The sequence below is a fragment of the Plasmodium malariae genome (genome assembly GCF_900090045.1).
Source record: "Plasmodium malariae genome assembly, chromosome: 6".
NCBI lineage: Eukaryota > Apicomplexa > Aconoidasida > Haemosporida > Plasmodiidae > Plasmodium > Plasmodium malariae.
In genome coordinates this window covers 691,826-712,457 of record NC_041780.1, presented here as the reverse complement: position 1 = coordinate 712,457, position 20,632 = coordinate 691,826, and the positions used below count along the sequence as shown (strand labels likewise).

General features: G+C 24.8%; 7 protein-coding genes across 7 annotated transcripts; 3 read left to right on the top strand and 4 right to left on the bottom strand.

Moving 5' to 3' along the window:
- Positions 1-121: 121 nt before the first annotated feature.
- Positions 122-4,157, bottom strand: PmUG01_06023700 (conserved Plasmodium protein, unknown function; the record flags this gene model as incomplete). Its single annotated transcript, XM_029003810.1, has 8 exons — positions 122-154; positions 323-439; positions 580-681; positions 920-997; positions 1,098-2,542; positions 2,695-2,949; positions 3,318-3,389; positions 3,713-4,157. 8 exons carry the CDS (start codon positions 4,155-4,157, stop codon positions 122-124), a joined length of 2,547 nt encoding a protein of 848 aa, XP_028859892.1.
- Positions 4,158-5,084: 927 nt separating this feature from the next.
- Positions 5,085-6,436, bottom strand: PmUG01_06023600 (conserved Plasmodium protein, unknown function; the record flags this gene model as incomplete). Its single annotated transcript, XM_029003809.1, has 2 exons — positions 5,085-5,635; positions 5,893-6,436. The coding sequence occupies 2 exons, from the start codon at positions 6,434-6,436 to the stop codon at positions 5,085-5,087; spliced, it is 1,095 nt and encodes a 364-aa protein (XP_028859891.1).
- Positions 6,437-7,591: 1,155 nt separating this feature from the next.
- PmUG01_06023500 (DnaJ protein, putative) lies at positions 7,592-8,053 on the top strand (the record flags this gene model as incomplete). Its single annotated transcript, XM_029003808.1, has 1 exon — positions 7,592-8,053. One exon carries the CDS (start codon positions 7,592-7,594, stop codon positions 8,051-8,053), a length of 462 nt encoding a protein of 153 aa, XP_028859890.1.
- Positions 8,054-8,753: 700 nt separating this feature from the next.
- PmUG01_06023400 (mitochondrial inner membrane TIM10 associated protein, putative) lies at positions 8,754-9,363 on the bottom strand (the record flags this gene model as incomplete). The annotated part of the gene is made up of 3 exons (XM_029003807.1): positions 8,754-8,829; positions 9,104-9,204; positions 9,310-9,363. The coding sequence occupies 3 exons, from the start codon at positions 9,361-9,363 to the stop codon at positions 8,754-8,756; spliced, it is 231 nt and encodes a 76-aa protein (XP_028859889.1).
- A 1,216-nt stretch (positions 9,364-10,579) lies between these two features.
- On the top strand, positions 10,580-12,180 carry PmUG01_06023300 (50S ribosomal protein L28, apicoplast, putative; the record flags this gene model as incomplete). Its single annotated transcript, XM_029003806.1, has 5 exons — positions 10,580-10,687; positions 10,996-11,044; positions 11,206-11,318; positions 11,496-11,617; positions 11,796-12,180. 5 exons carry the CDS (start codon positions 10,580-10,582, stop codon positions 12,178-12,180), a joined length of 777 nt encoding a protein of 258 aa, XP_028859888.1.
- A 544-nt stretch (positions 12,181-12,724) lies between these two features.
- On the bottom strand, positions 12,725-14,257 carry IspE (4-diphosphocytidyl-2-C-methyl-D-erythritol kinase, putative; the record flags this gene model as incomplete). Its single annotated transcript, XM_029003805.1, has 1 exon — positions 12,725-14,257. One exon carries the CDS (start codon positions 14,255-14,257, stop codon positions 12,725-12,727), a length of 1,533 nt encoding a protein of 510 aa, XP_028859887.1.
- Positions 14,258-16,478: 2,221 nt separating this feature from the next.
- On the top strand, positions 16,479-19,154 carry PmUG01_06023100 (conserved Plasmodium protein, unknown function; the record flags this gene model as incomplete). Its single annotated transcript, XM_029003804.1, has 1 exon — positions 16,479-19,154. One exon carries the CDS (start codon positions 16,479-16,481, stop codon positions 19,152-19,154), a length of 2,676 nt encoding a protein of 891 aa, XP_028859886.1.
- Positions 19,155-20,632: the final 1,478 nt, after the last annotated feature.

Genomic DNA, 20,632 nt, shown 5'->3' with positions numbered 1-20,632 from the left:
TCCATCTAGATCTATGTTTTTTTTTTTTTTCCCATTCTAGCCACGTTATTTGGGAAAAAATGTTTCCATGTCAGAAGTTTTGTATTCCATTCTTTTTTGTGCAGATGACTTTTCATACCTTCTAATAATTTTTTTCAAATTTACCTAAAAAGTCCTAAAAAGGTCATAAGCAGTTTCAGCATATACATGTAAAAATGTAAAAGAATATGTATATATATAAATATATGTATGTACATACAGAGAAGTGTATACATATGAATATGTACTTAATTAAAGAGTAGAATTTTTAAAGCATTTATTTTTAGTATTTTTGTTATCCTACATTTATAGAATCATGTAATTTATTTATTCTATTCGTTAAGCATATCTTTTCTTTCTTTGTTTTTATATCTTCACAAATGGAGTATATAAAATCCAGAGATCTTTCCATTTCCTTTTTCTGTGAAAGAGAAATAACAGTGTTGGTAATTTTGCTTCTTTCTGCTCATGCATTAAAGGGGTAGTATGCCTTACATAGACCTATAACTATGCAAATAAAAACGCTCTTAGTTACGCAAGGCTTATCATCGTTCATATTACAAAAACAGTTTTTCTCCTTTCCACTTCCTCAAAATAATTATTTTTCTCCTTTTTAATTCTTGCTATGATTTCCTTCTGGGTGTTTATTACTACATCAGCTGTCTAATAAAATTCACAAACGGTAATTTGTGGGCATGTAGTCATACGGTTATGCGGCTATGCGGCTATGCGGTTATGCGGTTATGCAGTTATGTGATGAAGTGTGCATACGTCTTTATGTTCATGTGTTAACGGATGCACACGCGCTTAATTTCTTACATGTACATCAACATATTGATATATATAAGAAATGCAAAAAGGTGCGTAATTAGTTGCAGTAAAAAAAAGACATTTATCTTACGTATAATTTCTGTTCCGTATCTAAAAAAGCTTTCAGAAAAAAACTTAATTTGTCGTTTTGATCTTTTTCTTTCGCATTCTGATGGAAAATAAAGAAGAGCATAAAACAATTATTAAGTGTTGTGTCAACATCTTATCTTGTTTATTACAATGTTTCTGTTGTACATATAATCATTCACCTCAGTAGTTGAGGGTATGATGGCCTTAGAACTTTCTTTCGTGTTAGGAAGCGTTCCAATCGTATTTGAATAAATTTTGTCCTTCTTAATTGAACTGTTTAACCTTTTCATTTTTTCCTTTAATAAATTATTTTCATTATATAATTTCTTTACATAATTAGAATTTTTCATTACTTGATCATCTATAGAATTATCATATATAGTTGCTTCTTTTTTTGAGATTTTGTTTTTCAAACTTTCTATAATTTTGATCTTTTCAAAATGTTCGCTTTTATATTTTGTAATTTCCATTTCAAGATTTGATACTATTTTATTCTTTTCTTGCACCTCGTTTTGTAAATTAAATATTTTTTTATCCTTTTCATTTATTATATTTTTGCAATCATCATTTTCTTTTAACAAGGTATTAAACAGACTTCCCCCATCGTTACTACATAAAATGTTCCTTTTTTCTGTTGTTTTATTATTTTTTTCTTTTTTCATCTTTTTTTTGACTTTTTTATTAGCCTTTTTTTTGACTTTTTTTATCATCCTTCTTTTCATATCCTTCTTCAGTTTTATTTTCACATTAACAACTTTGCTTAAATTAAGATAATATATATTTTTGTAAAACTCAAAATCATAGGTTTGTTCACTGATAAAAAATGTAAAGTATGTTTTCGAATTTTTAAATATAAGTCTAATTAGTATTTCGAAAAGATGCATATGAAAAATTATTTCTTTTTTATTATACTTCGTAAATGTTTTCTCCCTATTATTATTCATTTCTTTAGTTGTATAATAATCGTTTAAAATACTGTCTTCTTTTTGTTGGATATCTATGAGGGTTTCATTTGTTCCAACTTTTTCCTCCTTTTCAAAGAGGCATTTTCGATGACTAACAAAATAAATAATTTTTTTCTTTAAATTAAGAGCTCTCTGACACTCTTGCGAATTGTTAAAAGGAAATATAAAATTAGAATAATCATTAATATTTTTTACCGAGTTTATAATCTTTTTATTAAATAAAAATAGTAACGTTTTCTCATTATTGCTATTATAAAAAATTTTATTCTTTTCTATATTACAAAGAGGAAAATTAATCAGATGTATAGATGTATGTTGATTGTTTATGGTAATTTTATACTTAAAAATAAAGCATACGTTAAGTGTTTTTCCTCTTCCTCTTTTAATTATTTCTACACACTTCCTAATAATGCGTTTCAAACATTCCCTCAAATGTTCTCCATTTTTTACTACCTTTTTTGCGGGTAAATTTTTACAACATTTGGGGTAATTAAAATTAGTACTGTCAAAATATTTTTTTATAAAACATCTATGACAAAAGGGGGTTGTTTTATTACTTCTATTACTTTTTCTATTTGTTTCCTTAAAAGACTTTACTTTTATCATATCGATTATTTTGCTATTTTTGTATGCCCATGATGAAATTGATATTTTAGTGTCTGTTAAAAAAAAAAAAAATTGAATTTGTAAGAACAATGCTAGAATAAAAAAGGATACAGTACAAAATAAATTTAGAGAAAAAAAAAAAAAAAAAAAAATATTGCCAGTTATACAAAACATATTAATGAAGGATGACACATTTTATAATTACTCTCATTGTTCAATATTACAACATAATCATATATGTCTAAAATTAGTCCTCTCTTTTTTTTTAAATAGTCTTCAAACATTTTACTCTTTTCATAGCTATTTTTGCTTTTCTTAACAGCACAATCTCCTTTTAAATTTTCCTCTGATATTTTATTTTTCTTCACTTCTTCTAACTCTTCTATATTCTGTTTGTTAATATGTTCCTCTGTCTCACCACATTTTGACATTTCCACATTTCCCCCTCTTTTTTTATTGCCTAAAAATTATAACTTTTTGTTTTTTTATCTCTTTTAATATTAATTTTGTTCAATTTATTATTTTTAAACAATTGTAAGCTAGGTGAACTTGCAGTGGAGCACAGTATATAATCACCCTCCGCACAAGCATGTACATAAATATATATACACATATATATACACATATATATACACATATATATACACATATATATACACATATATATACACATATATATACACATATATATACACATATATATACACATATATACACACACATATATACACATATATACCCACATATATACACACATATATATATTTATGTATATACGTGTTAAACTGCGCTTGTGAATACACAGTTAAAGATATAAACATTGCTCACCGTTTCCTAAATATTTCTTAAACAAGTGACCATAAAGAAAGACATTTTTTTCACCCTTCTGTGTGTCTACCCCTTTAAATTTTAATGTAACGAATTTTATATAAGAATAGTTTTGTATAGATAAGAAAAAAAAGAAAAGAAAAAAGTAAAAACACGAGGAACAATTATGAATTAAAGAGGGGATACTTAAAGCATATACTATATTCACAATTCGAGAGTATTAGAAATGTACTCCTTTTAACACATATGCACATATATATATATATATATATATATATATATAGGTAGTATGTATATATTTATATATACATAATTATATGCCTATATATATTATACATCTATTTATTTATACATATTTGTATGCCTATATACACACAATTCCCATTTGTCATTACCAGTATTTACTATGGTCGTATTTCTTCCATTTTTTACATTTCGGATTATCTTGTTAAGCAATTTTTTATAAGAACTTGAATTATTATTTACTCCACTACTTTTTTCAATTAATAAATTGTTCATAGGATTTCCATGCGAGTCAGTAAAATTGTGCTCGTGTGTTACTTCCTTCTTTTCACCATCAAGTTTGTCAGATATGTTCTTATCATGTGCAGCTTCCTTGTTTTTCCTCTTCTTCTTTGTCTTATTCAAAATGTAATTAATATTCCAATTTTTTTTTATTAAAGATTTTTTCGTTTTATAGTTATACAAAACATATTTAACTACCATATTTTTACTGAACTTTTTTTGTGTTGGTATAAGTTTCTTTATTAAGTCTTTCTCTACCTTTAATTTATTTTCCATTTTACAAATGTACAAAAAAATATCGATTTTGTGATTCATCTTTTGGGAACAGTGCACACGTGCATATGTTTGTTCGGTTAAAGGGAAGGCACAGATAAATAGTGGATAAAAATTGAGTAACAAATAAACAATAAATGGGGAATAAATGGACAAATAATGAGTAATATAAAGAAGCGGACGAAAAATAAGTAAAAAAAATGAACGCAGCAAGATGAAGCAGCAAAAAATCTTTTTTTTTTTTTTTTTTTTTTTGTACTATTCTTGCATTCATGTGAACGCGAAAAAATATTTAGTAACATTTCCCTTTCTACGCCTATTTATTTTTTCTGTCAATACTAAAAAAATTCAAGCATTAATAACTCAGGAATATATTATACTGCAGTAACAAATATGGCAAATATAAAAAAAAAAAAAATTAAGACGCAAATTTAATAAGCTAAAAGAGCAACAACATGAAGACCATAAAAATTATTCTTAAACATGAATAGTCATGTCACACACATACATATATATATATATATGTATATATATATATAAATAGATAGATAGATAGATAGATGAATGCTCATATACAAATAATTTCAGTGTAACAATTTTAATTTTCTCAAATAATTTTTCTTCTCTAATTTTTCTATTCATACTCTACTGAGCAGTCATTTTTAACCTCTTTCCCATTTGTGCCAGCACTTTTAAACGCCTTAATAAAATCCAAATAGACAAATACACTATTCACAATTATAATAAAAATAATTTCTTAATTTATCTACAAAAAATTGGTATGTTATTCGACAAAACAATTATACTATGCTCCAGTGATAACACATACAATATATATGCATAAATAAATACTAATACACTTATATACGCCAACATATACACATATATATCTATATATACAAATACATACACATAACATATATACATACATACATACATACAATACAGCTCAAAAGACTCGGCGTAGCATCATTTTATCCCGAAAAATTTACACATAAATAATTTCTCCTCATCATTGTAATTAGACAAAAAAGTAAAAACGTCATTTTTCTTTTTCTCAATAATATCTTTTAAGCAAATATTTTTTTTATATAATGAAAATATGAACCTATAAAACTCAGTCGCATCAAAATCATTCAGTAAACACAGTCCTCTTTTTTTTAAACATTCAAAAAAATGTAAATTTTCAAAGTCATATTTATAGAAAATATAACATAAAGATGAAAGGGTATAAGTATCTTCTACTTTGTCTAAATTTGATATAATTTTCGGACAAAACATTTCACAGACTTTTGTATTACTTAACTCTAAATTGTAAAAACAGTTTAAAATGTTGTTCATATCTTGTATATTTAATTCGTATATAACGTTCGGCAAATAATTCATCATTTTCTTGAAAAAATCGTTGTAGTTATTCTTTTTTAATCTCTTGCTCAAAATGTTTAAAATTATCACGAACGAAATTCCATTCATTGAGGCGACTTGCCTGTCAATGTGTTTTACACTTGACACATAAATTCCTATAAATACAAAAAATACAAAAAAATGGAAAAAATAGCAAAGTAGAAAAATGGAAAAAAAAAAAAAAATATAAAAAAAAAGATAAATTGCAATATAACAGCATATAATATAGGAAAAAATCACATGTATGCATACACCTATTCACGTATTTATTTCAACGAAATGTTAAATATGTAAAAGGACAAAAAAAAAAAAAAAAATATAAATACAAATAGAAACAAACAGAAACGGAAATCGATGCTTCGATCGAAATTACCGGTATCCTTGTTATACAAATGAAAAGACTGAAGAATCAACGCAAAATCACGTAAATTAAATAAATGTAGGCTCTTTTTAACTCTTAAGCTGTATATTTGCCAAAATGATAACTTCTTCCTTAACTCGAGATTTTTATTTTGTGAAGTTATTATTACTTTTTCCAAATTGTTATCATTACCTGTTAAGAGATCGCTATCCTCAGTACTGTAATCATTAACTGTGATATCATTTTCTAAATTTTTCTCGTTTTTTGCTTCTATTGACTTAATTTCCTTCCTACCTCCATATCTTTTGAAATTAATATTTTCATAATCAGCATTCGAGTTCTCTGATTTACCCGAAATGGTTCTTATTAGATCCACAGCCGTGCTTCTTAATTTATTTACATCACCGAATAATAAAACATTCTCATACTTATGATTTATTTTTTTTAAAACAAAATGCTTATCTTTAAAAACACTATCGCTACTACCACTGTAAATGGGCATACACAATCGTCTGCCAACTCCACCTCCTAATTGTTTGCAGCTTAATGATATCATATCCTTTTTCTATTTGCTCAGCAGTGATTAATGCTTCGTTTTGAAAAAGGTCAAAATGAAGCGAAAAAAAAAATTATGTTCAAAAATGGAAAGAATTTCCTTCATTTACTGGAAGGATGAAATGAATTAACTCATCCTTGTTTTATAGTAACTTTGGTAGTATGTAAAGTTATATGCATCGTATACATCTAGGTGTGCATATGCACTTTACCATTCGCATAGATGTGTATACCTACTTATTCAAATGTATACATATATGCTTTTTCCATCATTCAGGTAAATCTAATAATAATTAGGGGTATAAGTTATTAATGAAAAGGGAAAAGGCAAATTTTGATACGTCACGTAATTCTACAAAATTGCTCATCCCTCTCATAACACAATAATGAGTTCACAACAACATAGAAAAACGAAAAAAAAAAAGAAGCTCAAATTAAGATTAAAATGAAAATGAATACCAAAATAAACTTCCTACCGAAATGTTCAAATCGTCAAGAGGATGGGCGAAACAATATAAATGTAACATATAAAAATTCATTAAAAATGCTAGGAGAAAGTTACATAAAAGATTAAGTAATACATACTCGCATAATGCATTATTACACGCATGCAGTGAATATACAAATGTATAATGCTCCAGATTAACGCACTAATAAAATTATATAAAAGAAATATAAAAAACCTTATGGAAAATTGTCACAGAAATAAAAAAGAAATAGCATGATTTACTATAATAAGGAAACAGTTAAAAGTAAAGGGATAAAATAATTTAAAAAAAAAAAAAAAAAAAGCATGACTTATGTCAAATGAAAATGTATTAAGTTTATGATGTGACAAATTACAGAAAGTGGAAGACCACTGAAAAATTAAAAAAATATATAATATTTATTTAAACCTTTTAAAAAAGGGACTAATAACAATGTAAAAAAAAAAAAAATATATATATATATATATATAAAAAAGAAAAAGCCTTCAGTTTTTTGAAAGAAAAAAAAAAATTCATAAACAGAAATGCTGATTTACAAAACAAAACGAACAGTGGAAAATGACAATCACATGATTAACAAAACAAAGCAAAAACTGATGATCTATAACATAGAATGATTTTACTACTGTACAACGCTAATAAATGAAGAATATATTATAAAAAGAAAAATGACAAATAGCATATACAGAAACCCTTATTCCATTTTGAATGTTGAAAAAAATTGCGACATTGAAACTGCAAAAAAACAATTCAAAAAGTTGGCAATAATTTATCACCCAGATAAGCAAAACTATCATTTAAATAAGGAAAAGGAGAAGGAAATAATGCGAGAAAATAGCAAAATAAACAAAGAAAGGCAACAGGTGAAAACAGAAAATATCGATTTCGTAACCGTAGTTTGGGCGTACGAACAAATTTTAAAAGAAATTCAATGTAGTAACAAATTAGAAAAATACGAAAATGCATTGAATATTAAGAAAAAAGACTTGGAATATATTAGCGAAGAGAATACGTACCTTTATTTTTGCCGTTGTGGTGATTTTTTTCTTTTTAAAAAAAATTTATATTTCGAATATTACGTTATATATGCATGTCAAAGTTGCTCATCCTCAGTTTATTTAATTCCATAATTACATCAATACACAAGACTTGTCCTTTTGTTTTACCGTAAAATATGAAAATAAGGAAAGCTCTTCTTTAAAAATAAACATTTTAACATTTTTATTCCGTAAATATAAAAAAAAAAAAAAAACAAAATGTTAAATTATAATACAAATTTTTCCTTCAAAAAAGAAAAATATATGATACATTTACAAATTATCATAAACTAAAATTCTCCCCCCTCTTTACAGCATGAAAAAGTTGGTTGCTCCTTATTTTGTTTTATTTTATTTTATTATTTTTTTTTTTAATGCCTTTCAGTAGTATAACTTTTATTATATATCATCCCGTATGTTGACAATTCTGCATTGTTATGTAAAGGGCGTAATACCACTGCCCTTACTCTCTATAATAATATAATTCTCCATACTGATTATTACACCGAATATTTATTACTTACTGATAAGTGATATGAGCCCTTTTAAATTATTCATTCGTTATTTTTGTTTTTGCATATGATTTTTTTTTTTTATATCTTTATTTAATTTTACTTTTACTAATGCATTTAATTTTGTATTTAATTTTATTTAAGGTTTTTAAGTTTCATTTAATGTTTCCCCCATTTGAAGGTTTACATATTAAAATGACAGGGAAAAGGGGAAACCCATGCTAAATATATAAAAAGTGAGCAATTAAAAAACAAACTTATATTTAATTTTTACTTAAAACTCAATAATTAGTGTCAACGTTCAAATTTTGAGAAATTTCGGAAGATGCCTTGGTTACAATAGTGTGTGTCTCGTACCTATTCACAAAAATAAAAATAAATAAATAAATAAATAAATAAATAAATAAATAAATAAATAAATAAATAAATAAATAAATAAATAAAATATTGTTAAAATCATAAAAAAAGAATATTTTTACGTCCCGTTATAGGCTAGAAAATTGTATATATGTACGCATTGCCATAAGCACAAAGATTAATGCACATATACATAAAAAGAAATATATATGTCCGTATATATATATACGTATACGTATTATATATGCGTATATGTACACACAGATGTACTAACATTCGATCCATGCATTTAGCTAAACATATTTGCTCATTCTTCCCCATCTGCTCGGAAAATTTTTGACCAAAACATTTTTCGAAACAAGTCTTTCTCACTTGCTAAAAATAGAGAAAAAAAAAGGTCAAATTTTACTACAATTTGTTTTGAAGCAAAGAAAAAGAAAAAAAAGAAATTTAAAATAATATAAAACAAAAAAAAATTACATTGTTTAGAATCTGAAATATCATCATCCCTAAGGCATTTTGTGCGTTTTCCATACTTCGATTAATGTCCATATTTTTTCTTCCTGTTTTCGTCTTTTTCTTTTTTTTTTTTTTTTTTTGCTTATCAATTTATAAAATAAAAACAGTTATAAATTAAAATAATAAAAAAGGTTATAAATATAGTACTCTTTTTATTATATATTCCAAAAAAAAAAAAAAAGGGGAAGAAAAAGTAAACGATAAAAAAGCTTAATTCAGTAATAATGTAAAAACAAAAAGCAAAATAGAAAAATTAAAAAATAATATAATAATATTAGAGAAATATCTTAAGAGCAGCAATTTACGTATGGTGTAAGCAAAACTATGACGAAATAATGTTAGCACTACATTAAAAGGTTTAATAAGTTTATACAAAGTACAACATAAAAAATATAGTACTTTTAAAATTGAAAAAAGATTGAAGATCTTTTTAAAACATTAAGAAAAAAAATATAAATTGTGATGAGAAATGAAAATATTTTTATGTATGTATTAATTGATTCATTATTCATATGATACAATTAAAAAAAATATTTTAAGTTAGTAGTATTACACGAAAAATAAGAGAAATAGCAAAAATGCACAAAATTAGTAGGAACATTAAGATAAATAATAATTTAAATAAAATTATATATCAAAGCATAAATTACTAACTTAAATACAACATGTGAATAAAGGAGACGTGAATTCAAAAAAAAAAAAATAAAATAATAATAAAAATAAAGTACAAATATATAATCAAATTTTATAAAATAATACATAAATCTGATAGGAGTGTAACGAGTTGAAAACGAAAATTAAAGAAAGGTTAAAATAAATAAAAAAGTTATTTCAAAGTTTTGGCGTTCTTACTTTCTTATTTACTGTTCATTTTTTATTATTCATTATATATTGTTCATTATTTGTTATTCCTTTGTTTTTTTTTTTGGGGGGGATTTTTTTCGTATTTTTTTTACGTATCGATTAATCAAACATGAATACTTTTACAACAAAGCAATGAAGGAAGCGAGCTGAAGTACTCCTTTCTGCTTCAGTACTTTTATAAATCTGTATTGAGAAAACTTAATAACAATGTATACATGGAGCTACAAAATTTAATATATAATTTTATTCACGCATTTGTGCATTTACAAAATGATGTTGACACTTAAAATTTGCAAGCTAGTTGTATAGTTTTTTTTTTTTTTTGAATGAAATAAGAAATAACGTAAATTTTTTAAAAAAGAAAATAATGCAAAGTAAATACAAAAATAAAATATATAGCTTAGCAAGAAATGTGTATATATTTTATGTAATAATTAACTTGAAATATCTTTTCCTTTTTGGAGTTTCGGTATTTGTAACATCATGCATTTTGAACATTTACGTAACAGTTACATGGCATTGCATGCATATACACATGTATCCTTAGACATACGTATATGCGTACATATACACACATATATACATACAAATATATATACAAGTAAATGCCCATATAAACAAATATATATATACATACACACATATTTACCGTGTACACGTATAAGAATGCGCACAAATACATAAGCTGCTATAAAAACCAGTTAACATAATAAGTTGCAAAGAGCTATTAATAAGACATAATTTTTATACATTCAACTATATTCAATTTTTTTGTTTATTTAGATTTACAAAAATGAGGCAAACAGAATAAATTTTCAAAAGAATTTTTATGGTATACAAGAAAAAAAAGGAAAAAAGAAACGTAAAGAATAAAACCTTGAAATAAATATCACAAATGCTTATTTAACAGTTAGCAATTTTTCATTTTTAATATAGCATATATTAACTTTATATATATATATATATATATGTATTATTTTTTTTTTTTAACAGTGAAATCGTTAATTAAAAAGAGTGATATATTTAAAAGTAACAATATCAGCAAAAATTTACATGTTTCGAAATTTTCCTTATATACTAAGAAAAGGCATAAAGAAGCGTTAGCGGTGAGTTTGAAAACAGTTGTTGCTTGGTATTATTATTGTTTTATTTTTTGCAAGCCTATATAAATATATGCTTCCAACAGTTGTACACTTATATATATGTTTTAACTCTGTACCCTTTTAATGTTTAAAGTGTTCTTATTTTATTTCATTTTCTCTTCTTGTTTACACGTGAAACAGATCAGAAAATATCGAATGATTGGAACGTCAACAGCCAGAAGGCATCATGGGTTAGATGGCAGAAAGAGAATAAACAAAGTTACGATGTTGCCACTTAAAGAAATTAAACTGCCTGTAAGGAGGTTAGACCATAAATATTTATCAAATATATAGAAAAATAAAATAAAATAAAAAAAATAATAAATAAATAAATAAAAAATATCTCTTCAATATTTGCAAACCGTTTTAGATTATTCAAAATTTGTATCCCTTGATGCACATATAATATATACTTTCTTTTTACAAAAAAAAAAAAAAAAGATGTCTGATATTAGGAAAAATGGACAACTGGAAAGCTCGTAAAATTTCCAAGTCGGGTGTGAAAACTCATAGAATACAGAGAGTAAATTTATTAAGGAAAAGAATTTATTTTGAAGAAGAAAATAGATTTGTAAAAATGAGAGTTAGTGCAAGAGGATTAAAGACTATAAAAAAATACGGTCTAGCTTACTGTTGTAAAAAATTTAATATAGACTTAAGCAAAAAGAAATATGACGCTGGTTATTCATCAAGGAGAAAAAAAAAGAAAAGTCCAGAAGCAGAAGCAGTTCCAACATATAACAATTTAAACGAAAAGCCACCATATATGCATGAAGAAGCGAATAAAATAATGAAAAACCTTAATTTGGATAAAGAAAATAAATAAATAGACTTAAAAATTAAAACATAAAAAGGGCGGTGAAAAGAAGGTAAAAAAATAAACATATGTTCCAAGTAATAATGAATAAAGCTGAAATGATTCGTACGTAAATAAATTACAAACAAGCATATATGATCAAGCTAAAGTATATTTAATTTTACACCTGTTAAGGTTTTTTTGAAAGTGCCTTACGAAAACATTTTAATAATCCAAAAAAAAATTATTTTTTTATAAATTAGGGACAGTAAGGGTACATATTATAACAATAGAAATAAATAACAAAAAATGCAAACACTTATAAAGGTATACATACATATATTTACATATATATGTATAATGAATAAAGCGCCGATTAATTCAAAAATAATACTAATTATGGCCTTAATTATGTGTATATACAATTTAAGAGAAGGGGAGAAAAGGAACATATTGCGACGTTTAAGAACATTTTTTATTACGTTACATAAAACATATGTTTAGGTTATAAAGTTTTCATTTGGGAAGGTGTGTACATGTATATATACTTTATTATTTTTTTTTTTTTTTTAAATCATTTTTTCTTTATCACTTCGGCCAGTTTTTCCGGCTTGTACCAGTAATTTTGTTGTTTTCTTAAAGGGTCACATAAATACACTCTTATATTTACATTTAATTTTTCCCTTACTTGTTTAATTATATTTTCCACTTTTATCTTTTCCAAATTTATATCCATACCACTATTTTTTGTTATGGAAAATAACGATGAACCACTACCACTCATTGTTACAGCATCAAAAATGTTTTGTTTAATTAGAAGGTCTTTTAAATCTTTTAATGTCTTAAATAAAAAAAAAGCAGAATGTTCTAAATCGTTTATACAAATATTCTGAACATCTGTATTGTCAAGAGAAACGAATGTTCTCAAATAAATATGCTCCTTTTTCTCCACAATTTTAATAATATTATTACTATTTGAGTTAATGATGAAATGTTTTAATAAAGTAACTGGACTGTATTGTACTATTTTGCTATAATTTACATTTTCATAAACTGACTTGGATGATAATCCTTCGTCAACCTGAAATATATAAATCCTCTTTCCTGATATAGTTGCCTGAGCATCATATAAATCAACTACATCATTTCCTTTACCCGTACAATATGCAAAACCTGAACTACTAAAAAAAGATATATCACTACCAATTTTTTTTAAAAACTTGTTTTTTGATTCATTTGATTTTAAATATTTATAAAAATATTTTTCTAAAAAATAAAAAAGAGTAGCTCCATTAGACGATCCTCCACCAACTCCACTAAAAATGGGTATTCTTTTATTTACATGGACTAAAAATCTTGTATCATCTTTTATACTTAATTCTTCTCTATATCTTTTCAAAACTTTTATAATTATATTATCATCATTCAAAGGATAATTAAAATAATATTGTGTATGTTTTTCATCATTTTTCTGATTTGCTTTTTTGTTTTCATGCATTATACCGTATTCTTTATTTTTACTTATCGTCAGAAAATCATCAGATGAACATGGGAATAACAGTTGTCTTAATTTTATTTGATCTTCTTTACTTAAAGCTGTTATATAAATATTATCACCTAAATTTATTGAATGCATTAATGTTGATAATTCGTTGTAAGTTTCCTTTTTCTCTTTTAATTTTAAAAATAAATTAATCTTAGCTGGTGAAAAAAACTTGAAATCATACCATCGAGTTCTATTTAACATCTGCATTATTAATTTCATTTTGTTATTACATAAAATGTTTCCTTTTTCGTATATATCAGCATTGTCATTTATATCTTTGTACACATTACAGTAAGTTTTGATTTCGCATATATTGCGATTTGAGCGTTTTCTTAAATTACTATTCATCCATTGTTTCTTTAACAATACATATTTATTATCAACAATTTTGCTATATGGAATAATATAAAAAAAATATAATGTTGCACCATTAAAATGTTTGTATCCCTTTCTTACAATTTGGATGCTTCTACTAAAGACACTTTCGAACGCTATATTAATGTGAAGGAGAGGGATACAAAGGAATATAAGAAATGCTTTTATTTTTAAACAAGTTTTCATATTTCAGCTTTCCAAATGTGAGCTCCATGAAGGGGGGGGGGAGAAGTTTGTTACCCGTCTTACTATGATTAAGTTATTTTATGTTTATAATGTTTGCATTTATCGTTATTCTTATTTACATTTTTAACTTCCTAAACTTTCATAAGGTTTCAATGAATAAAGATCTTCTGGAATATTTTGAAAAAAGAACAGTTCATCTTAAAGTTTTCATTTCATTTTATATCATATTATAACATTTTTTTTTTATTTTTTAAATTATCCATTAAATAGCTAATGGTATGACTATAAGTTTTATTGTTCATGTTGGTTTCTTAAATTACTGGTATAAAGTTTTTTCTTTTTTCTGTATAATAATGTACGTTTATGCGTAATTTCGTCAATTATAAAAAATGATCATATCTTTTTTGCTCTTACAAAAAAGTAACCATAAAAAAAGGATACAAGGAGTATTATATATATAAGAATATACACATTTATATACATATACATATGTGCACATATATAACCTTTTTTTTTGAACAAAAATGTTTATTTAAAAAATGTATCATGACGTCTGAATGATTTTTAAAATGGTTCAAAAGAAAGTAGTTCAAGGGAGAGATGTTTTTATAAGGTACATAAAAATATCTGAGATTCCTTTACGAGTTTCTAGAAATAAAATATTTTAGTAACATTATTATTTCATTACATATGTTGTTTTACTCCTACTACGTGCTATTATTTCGCACGGTTTATATCTTGTATGTATGCATATATGTATCTATATATGGATGTATATATGTATATATGTATGTATATATGTATGTATGTGTTTTTTTTATTTTTTTACTCTTAAACGTAGCTTTTTTTTCTGCTAAACTAACTGTATGCATGTACTCCTCATTGAAGAAGGTTCATAAGTATAAAATAAGAAAGAAAAACAGTAAAGATAAGATCTAAACTAGTTTAAGTAAACCTAGCAAGTATATATATATATATGTACATATATTTTTATAACTTTCTCCATAAATAAATTTTTGCCCTTTTATGATGTGTTCCTTATTTTCCTTTTTTTTTTTTTTTTAAATAGTTTGCAAATTATTATTAAAAATAACTCGTTTTTTTTTTTTTTTTTTTTTTCCTTTAACTTTCATAAAAAAACATATCATTTATTTATTCTACATTTGTACATAAAAATGTCAGAAAGGAAACGCATAACTTCTTAATTATAATTTTCTTTTTTCTTTCTTTTTGAAATATAAGAGAATTACAATTTTTAATTTTTTTCTGTGCATGTATCTTCTTTTTTTTTTTTTACCCTTTCCCTGGCAAATATACATGGCATTTGTTTTTGAATTTATAGCTTTTTTTTGATCAAACAAATAAACATTTTATATACATATATATATACGCATATATATATATATATATATATATATATTTATGCTTACAGATGCGCATACATACACTATATTTACATACGAATGTGCATACGTATGTAAATGATACAAAATATGCGTAAGGGAGCACAATGGCAGTATTTCTTTACTATTATGAATAAGTGTATATTATGTGTAGCGGGAAAAAAAAAAAAAAAGAAAATTACATAAAACGAAATTAAGGGATATTATTCTTCTGAATTGCAAATATTATTATCGATTTTCATGAATGTTAATGCAATTTTTTAATATAATATGAACAAGTCAGGTATATTTGGACTTATTTTTATAATTTATTTCACTTTTTTTTTTTTTTTTTTTTTTTGTTTATTTATGAAATATTATTATGGAATACAGTCGTAAAAAGAGAAAAAAAAATTACAGCTTAATATACATACATATATAATGGCATATCTGCACATATATGTATATATTATTTTGGACAGCATTTTCATATCTTTTTCTTTTTAAACAACCCCAAAAGAATTATGAAAAATTACGAAGAAAATAACACTTGGCGTACTTTTTTTTTTAATACATAAATATATATATATATGTACATAACTACATAAAAATTTTTGTAGCTCTATTTTTAAATATACCTTTCCTTTTCAAGTTCATAATATTTTTCGATGAGAAAAAACAACTGAGTATTTTTAATTCCTTTTTGAACTTATAAATGTGCTTACCTTTCCTGCATCCAGTCCTTTTTTTTTTTCATTACTCATCCACTTTTCTCTTCATCCATTTAGAAAACCATTTAACCTGTTGCTATATTCTATGTTTAAAGTGCTTCCATCAAAATGAAAGTCAACAATGCTACCATAAATTTGAACAATACAATGACAAAGGAAAATAAAAACAGACACAAATTAAATGTAAACTCGAGTGATGCAAACGAAAAAAAGAAGAACGAAAAAGAAGCCGCACTAGTAAATGTACATCATAATAATGAAGACAAGAATAATAACACAAATAATAAACAAGTGAACGCACACAATAAAGAAACAGTAAATAGCAAAGATGTAAATAAAAATGGGGTAATAAAATATAAAGAGAAATCGATAGATACTAATACGATAGAAGATAAAATTGAAAAAATAGAAGATTCATTGAGTAAATTAGACGAAATAGAAAAAAAAATCGTTGATGACATATATGATTGTGAAAAATTTATAGAATTTTATGAAAAATCTAAATCTCTCCTAGACTCTAAAGATTTTAACAGCGATGTAGGAAGAGAAGAAGAAATAGAACAAATTAGAAAAATATTGAAAAGGTGCTCAAAGAATTTAGATGGTGAAGGAATATTCCTAACGGGGCCTAGTGGTCAAGGAAAAACCTACAGCATATTTTATATCATTAAAGAAATAGAAAAAGAAAAGGAAAAAGAAAAAGAGGAAAAAAGGAAGAAAAAAGAAAACACAGTAACGGGGAATTACAAAAACGTGGATTCTTCCTACTTCTATGTATCATGTTCTAATAGCCAAAAGCCATATGATATATTTGTTGATATATTACAACAGATAATAAAGAAAGATAAAAAGACAATTCTGAATAATGTAAAACAAAAGTATAATTTAAATGGCTTAGAGGAAGTGAAAAAGTTATTCATATATTATACAAGTAAATTAAATAATTTAAAAATAATAATTGTCGATGAACTAGATTTTATTGCAATCAAAAATGTGAGAATGGAATTAAAAACGAAAAATGTGTCTAAAACTTATAATGAGGACGTAGTTAAAGCTCTATTTGAATGTGTTCAAAGTTCTAAGTGTAAAATAATCCTAGTAGGTATTGCAAATAGTTTGGATTTAATAAAAGATTATACGCACATGAAAATTAATCAAATTATTTATAAACCATATAACGAAAAGCAGTTTATGAACATTATAAGAAATAAATTAAACACTTTGGAAGATGAATTTGTTAATAAAATTTTTAAAGGAGTATCGTTGAATATACATGTTAGGCAAATATCTAATAGAAATGGAGATATTAGATCATGTTTTGATGCAATTTTAAGGGTCTTCTTAGATAAAAGATCAGATTTAGAAGAGAGAAAAAAAAATTTAATTAAATTGAGAGAGGAAGTCATGATGAATAAAATTTTCAATAGACAAGAGAAAAGGAATTTATTTCTTTTGCTGAATGATCCGGAGGAGGATCAATCAACGGACGTGATGAACGAAAATGAAGATTCTTCCAGCGAAGATGATACCGACTTAGAAGTCCCTACAAAGAAAAGGAAACAAAAAGGCATCCAAAAGGTGGAAGCAGAAGAAAAAGAAGAAGTAAACGAAGTAGACGGCGTACAATCCCACGTACTGAATGAGAACAGTCCAAATTGCAGAACAACCAAAAGGGCGAAGCTAGATATGAAGAACAACACCCATTATAGAAGCCGTTGCAGTCATGATGATGAAAAGGAAGATGACAATTTTTACCTTAACAATAATGTAACGCCTTTATCAACCATTCAAGATTATGAAAAAGAAAATAAGTTCCATAAAAATGCAAAAGATTTAAAATTCACAGATTTTAAAAATGAATTTTCCATTGGATATGATACACTAAAAAAAGAGATTATTAAAATACAAAATAATAATGAAACGTTAAGTGATATATTGATAAGAAAAAATTTTAACGCAAATGATAATGAATCTTTTTATAACTTTAATGAGTATACACCTAAACAGTGTTATGAAAGTCCATTTAAGGTATTATATAAAAATGAAATAGACAGTGAAGAAATACCACATTTCAAAGATAAGCAAGATATATTAAAAAATATAAATATTGAAAAATTATTATCATTTGATACTATAATTGATAATCAAATAAAAAATATAGAAAAAAAATACCAAGATTATTCTACTACTGCTAATAGCAATGCAGTAATTATTTCAGATATAAAAAAAATTACCGACAAAATCCCGTTAGAAGAACATAAAGATATCCTATTCAAAATAAAGAGTCTACCCTTAATTCAAAAAATATGTTTATATGCGTCATGTAATGTAGTAGTAAATGATTCACATTTAAATTCAGATGAAGAAAATGACATCTCAGGAAATAATAAATGTCAAAGTAAAAGCAAAAGTCAAATTATCGAAATCACCTATGCTGATATTCAAAAGGGATTCAGAAATTTATGTAGCACCTTATCCGAAACCTCCTATATAAAAGACATATTAGAAGGAAATACCATAGATCAGGCCATTGAACATTTTGAAGAACTTGGTATATTAACAAATTGTAAAAAAAATCAAAAATTCAAAGAAAAAAAAAGCGTTGTAAAAGTTCCAAAAGGGTTAACACCTAGATTTGCTAATATAAAAAATAATAAAAATTTCTCGTCTCAAAACAAATTAAATTCGATATATCAATTTAATCTTCCAGTTTGTGTTATTAAACAAACTTTAAAAGAAATATCCTCTATTCTTTCAAGTTTTGACGGAAACTCTCAATTTTAAACAATACTCAAGAGAAAAATGCCCTGCGTATAAATACAGCAACAGTTATGGTAGCTTCTATGGCAGCAGCTACGGAAGCAGCTACTTCTACTGCTACTATTACTGTCGAACAAATAAATCCATAAAAACAGGGAAGCTCATAACGTTTCCACATTACATCAACATGCTTCGAATTCTACATTTTTATCACTAATAAAGAAATACTCTCGTATGTGTGTATTTGTAAAAATAGCATGTCATTATTTTATTAATTTTTTTTTTTTTTTTTAATTGTTTTGGAAAAATATACATACGCATACGAAATGGTTTATCTAATTTGAAAAGACGAGTATGTTACATAGTAATGTTACAAAAAAAAAAACTTTAGCCCCCGATGCTTTATTTTCTGTCTTAAATTATAACCCCTTTTTTTTTTTTTTTAATTTTTTTCTGGATCATGTGTATAATATATATAATATATATATATATATATATATATATAAATCCATATCCTTTTATTGGTTTTTTTTTTTTTTTTTTTTTTTTGTTTTATTGTTAATAACATCCCTTTTTTTTATTCAATTTTTGTTTATCTTTTTTTAAATAACTTTTTTTAAATGTATATTTATGAAACTTTTAAAATAATGCAATATAAAAAAGGTAAAAAAAGATAAATAAACTCAGAGATGTAAATATAGAATAAAATACGAAAAAACTTTGCACGTCTATCTGTGTATACGTAAATATTATAGAAGATTCGGACGTGCTTATGTGTTTGTATGAACACAACAATTTCATATTTTTCAAAATTTATTTCCATTATTTAAACCCTTTATAATTTAATAAGAATTTATTGGGCTTATTCCAATGAAATAGTAAAAACTCATTATTTGTTATTTTATTTTACTTCATTTTTACTTTAGTTATACTTTATTTTATGATATTTATTTTTTTTTTTTTTTACATATTTGCACATTTTTGTTAATACTGGATTAACACTCATCCGCAGTTAGAAGCGATGATATATTAAAATTTTAAAAGAAGACTTAGTGAAAGGATATAATAGTAAATATGAGCCAATATTGCTTTATGCTTCAAAAAATTGCATCTACGATCGAGGTAACCTCCATTTGTCTGATGGACAGCACATACATATGCATATTGGTACATATAAATAAATGTTCATTACATACATAAATATTAAAATAATTAGCTTATGAGAGTAAAAAGCATACAAAATGTAAATAAATTAAAGTGCGCTATCGGAACCATGACAACATTATATTTCGACATAAATATTAACATATCAATAGGACTATTTTTTTTTTTTTTTTTGAGTAATAATAACATCGGTAACAATTTGAGGTGAATCAAAAAAAAAAAAAAAAAAAAACAAACAAACAAATAAATAAATAAAATATAAAATATAAAATATAATAAAATAAAAAAAAATAAGAAAAAATAAAATATAATAAAATAAAAAAAAGAATATACCTTAG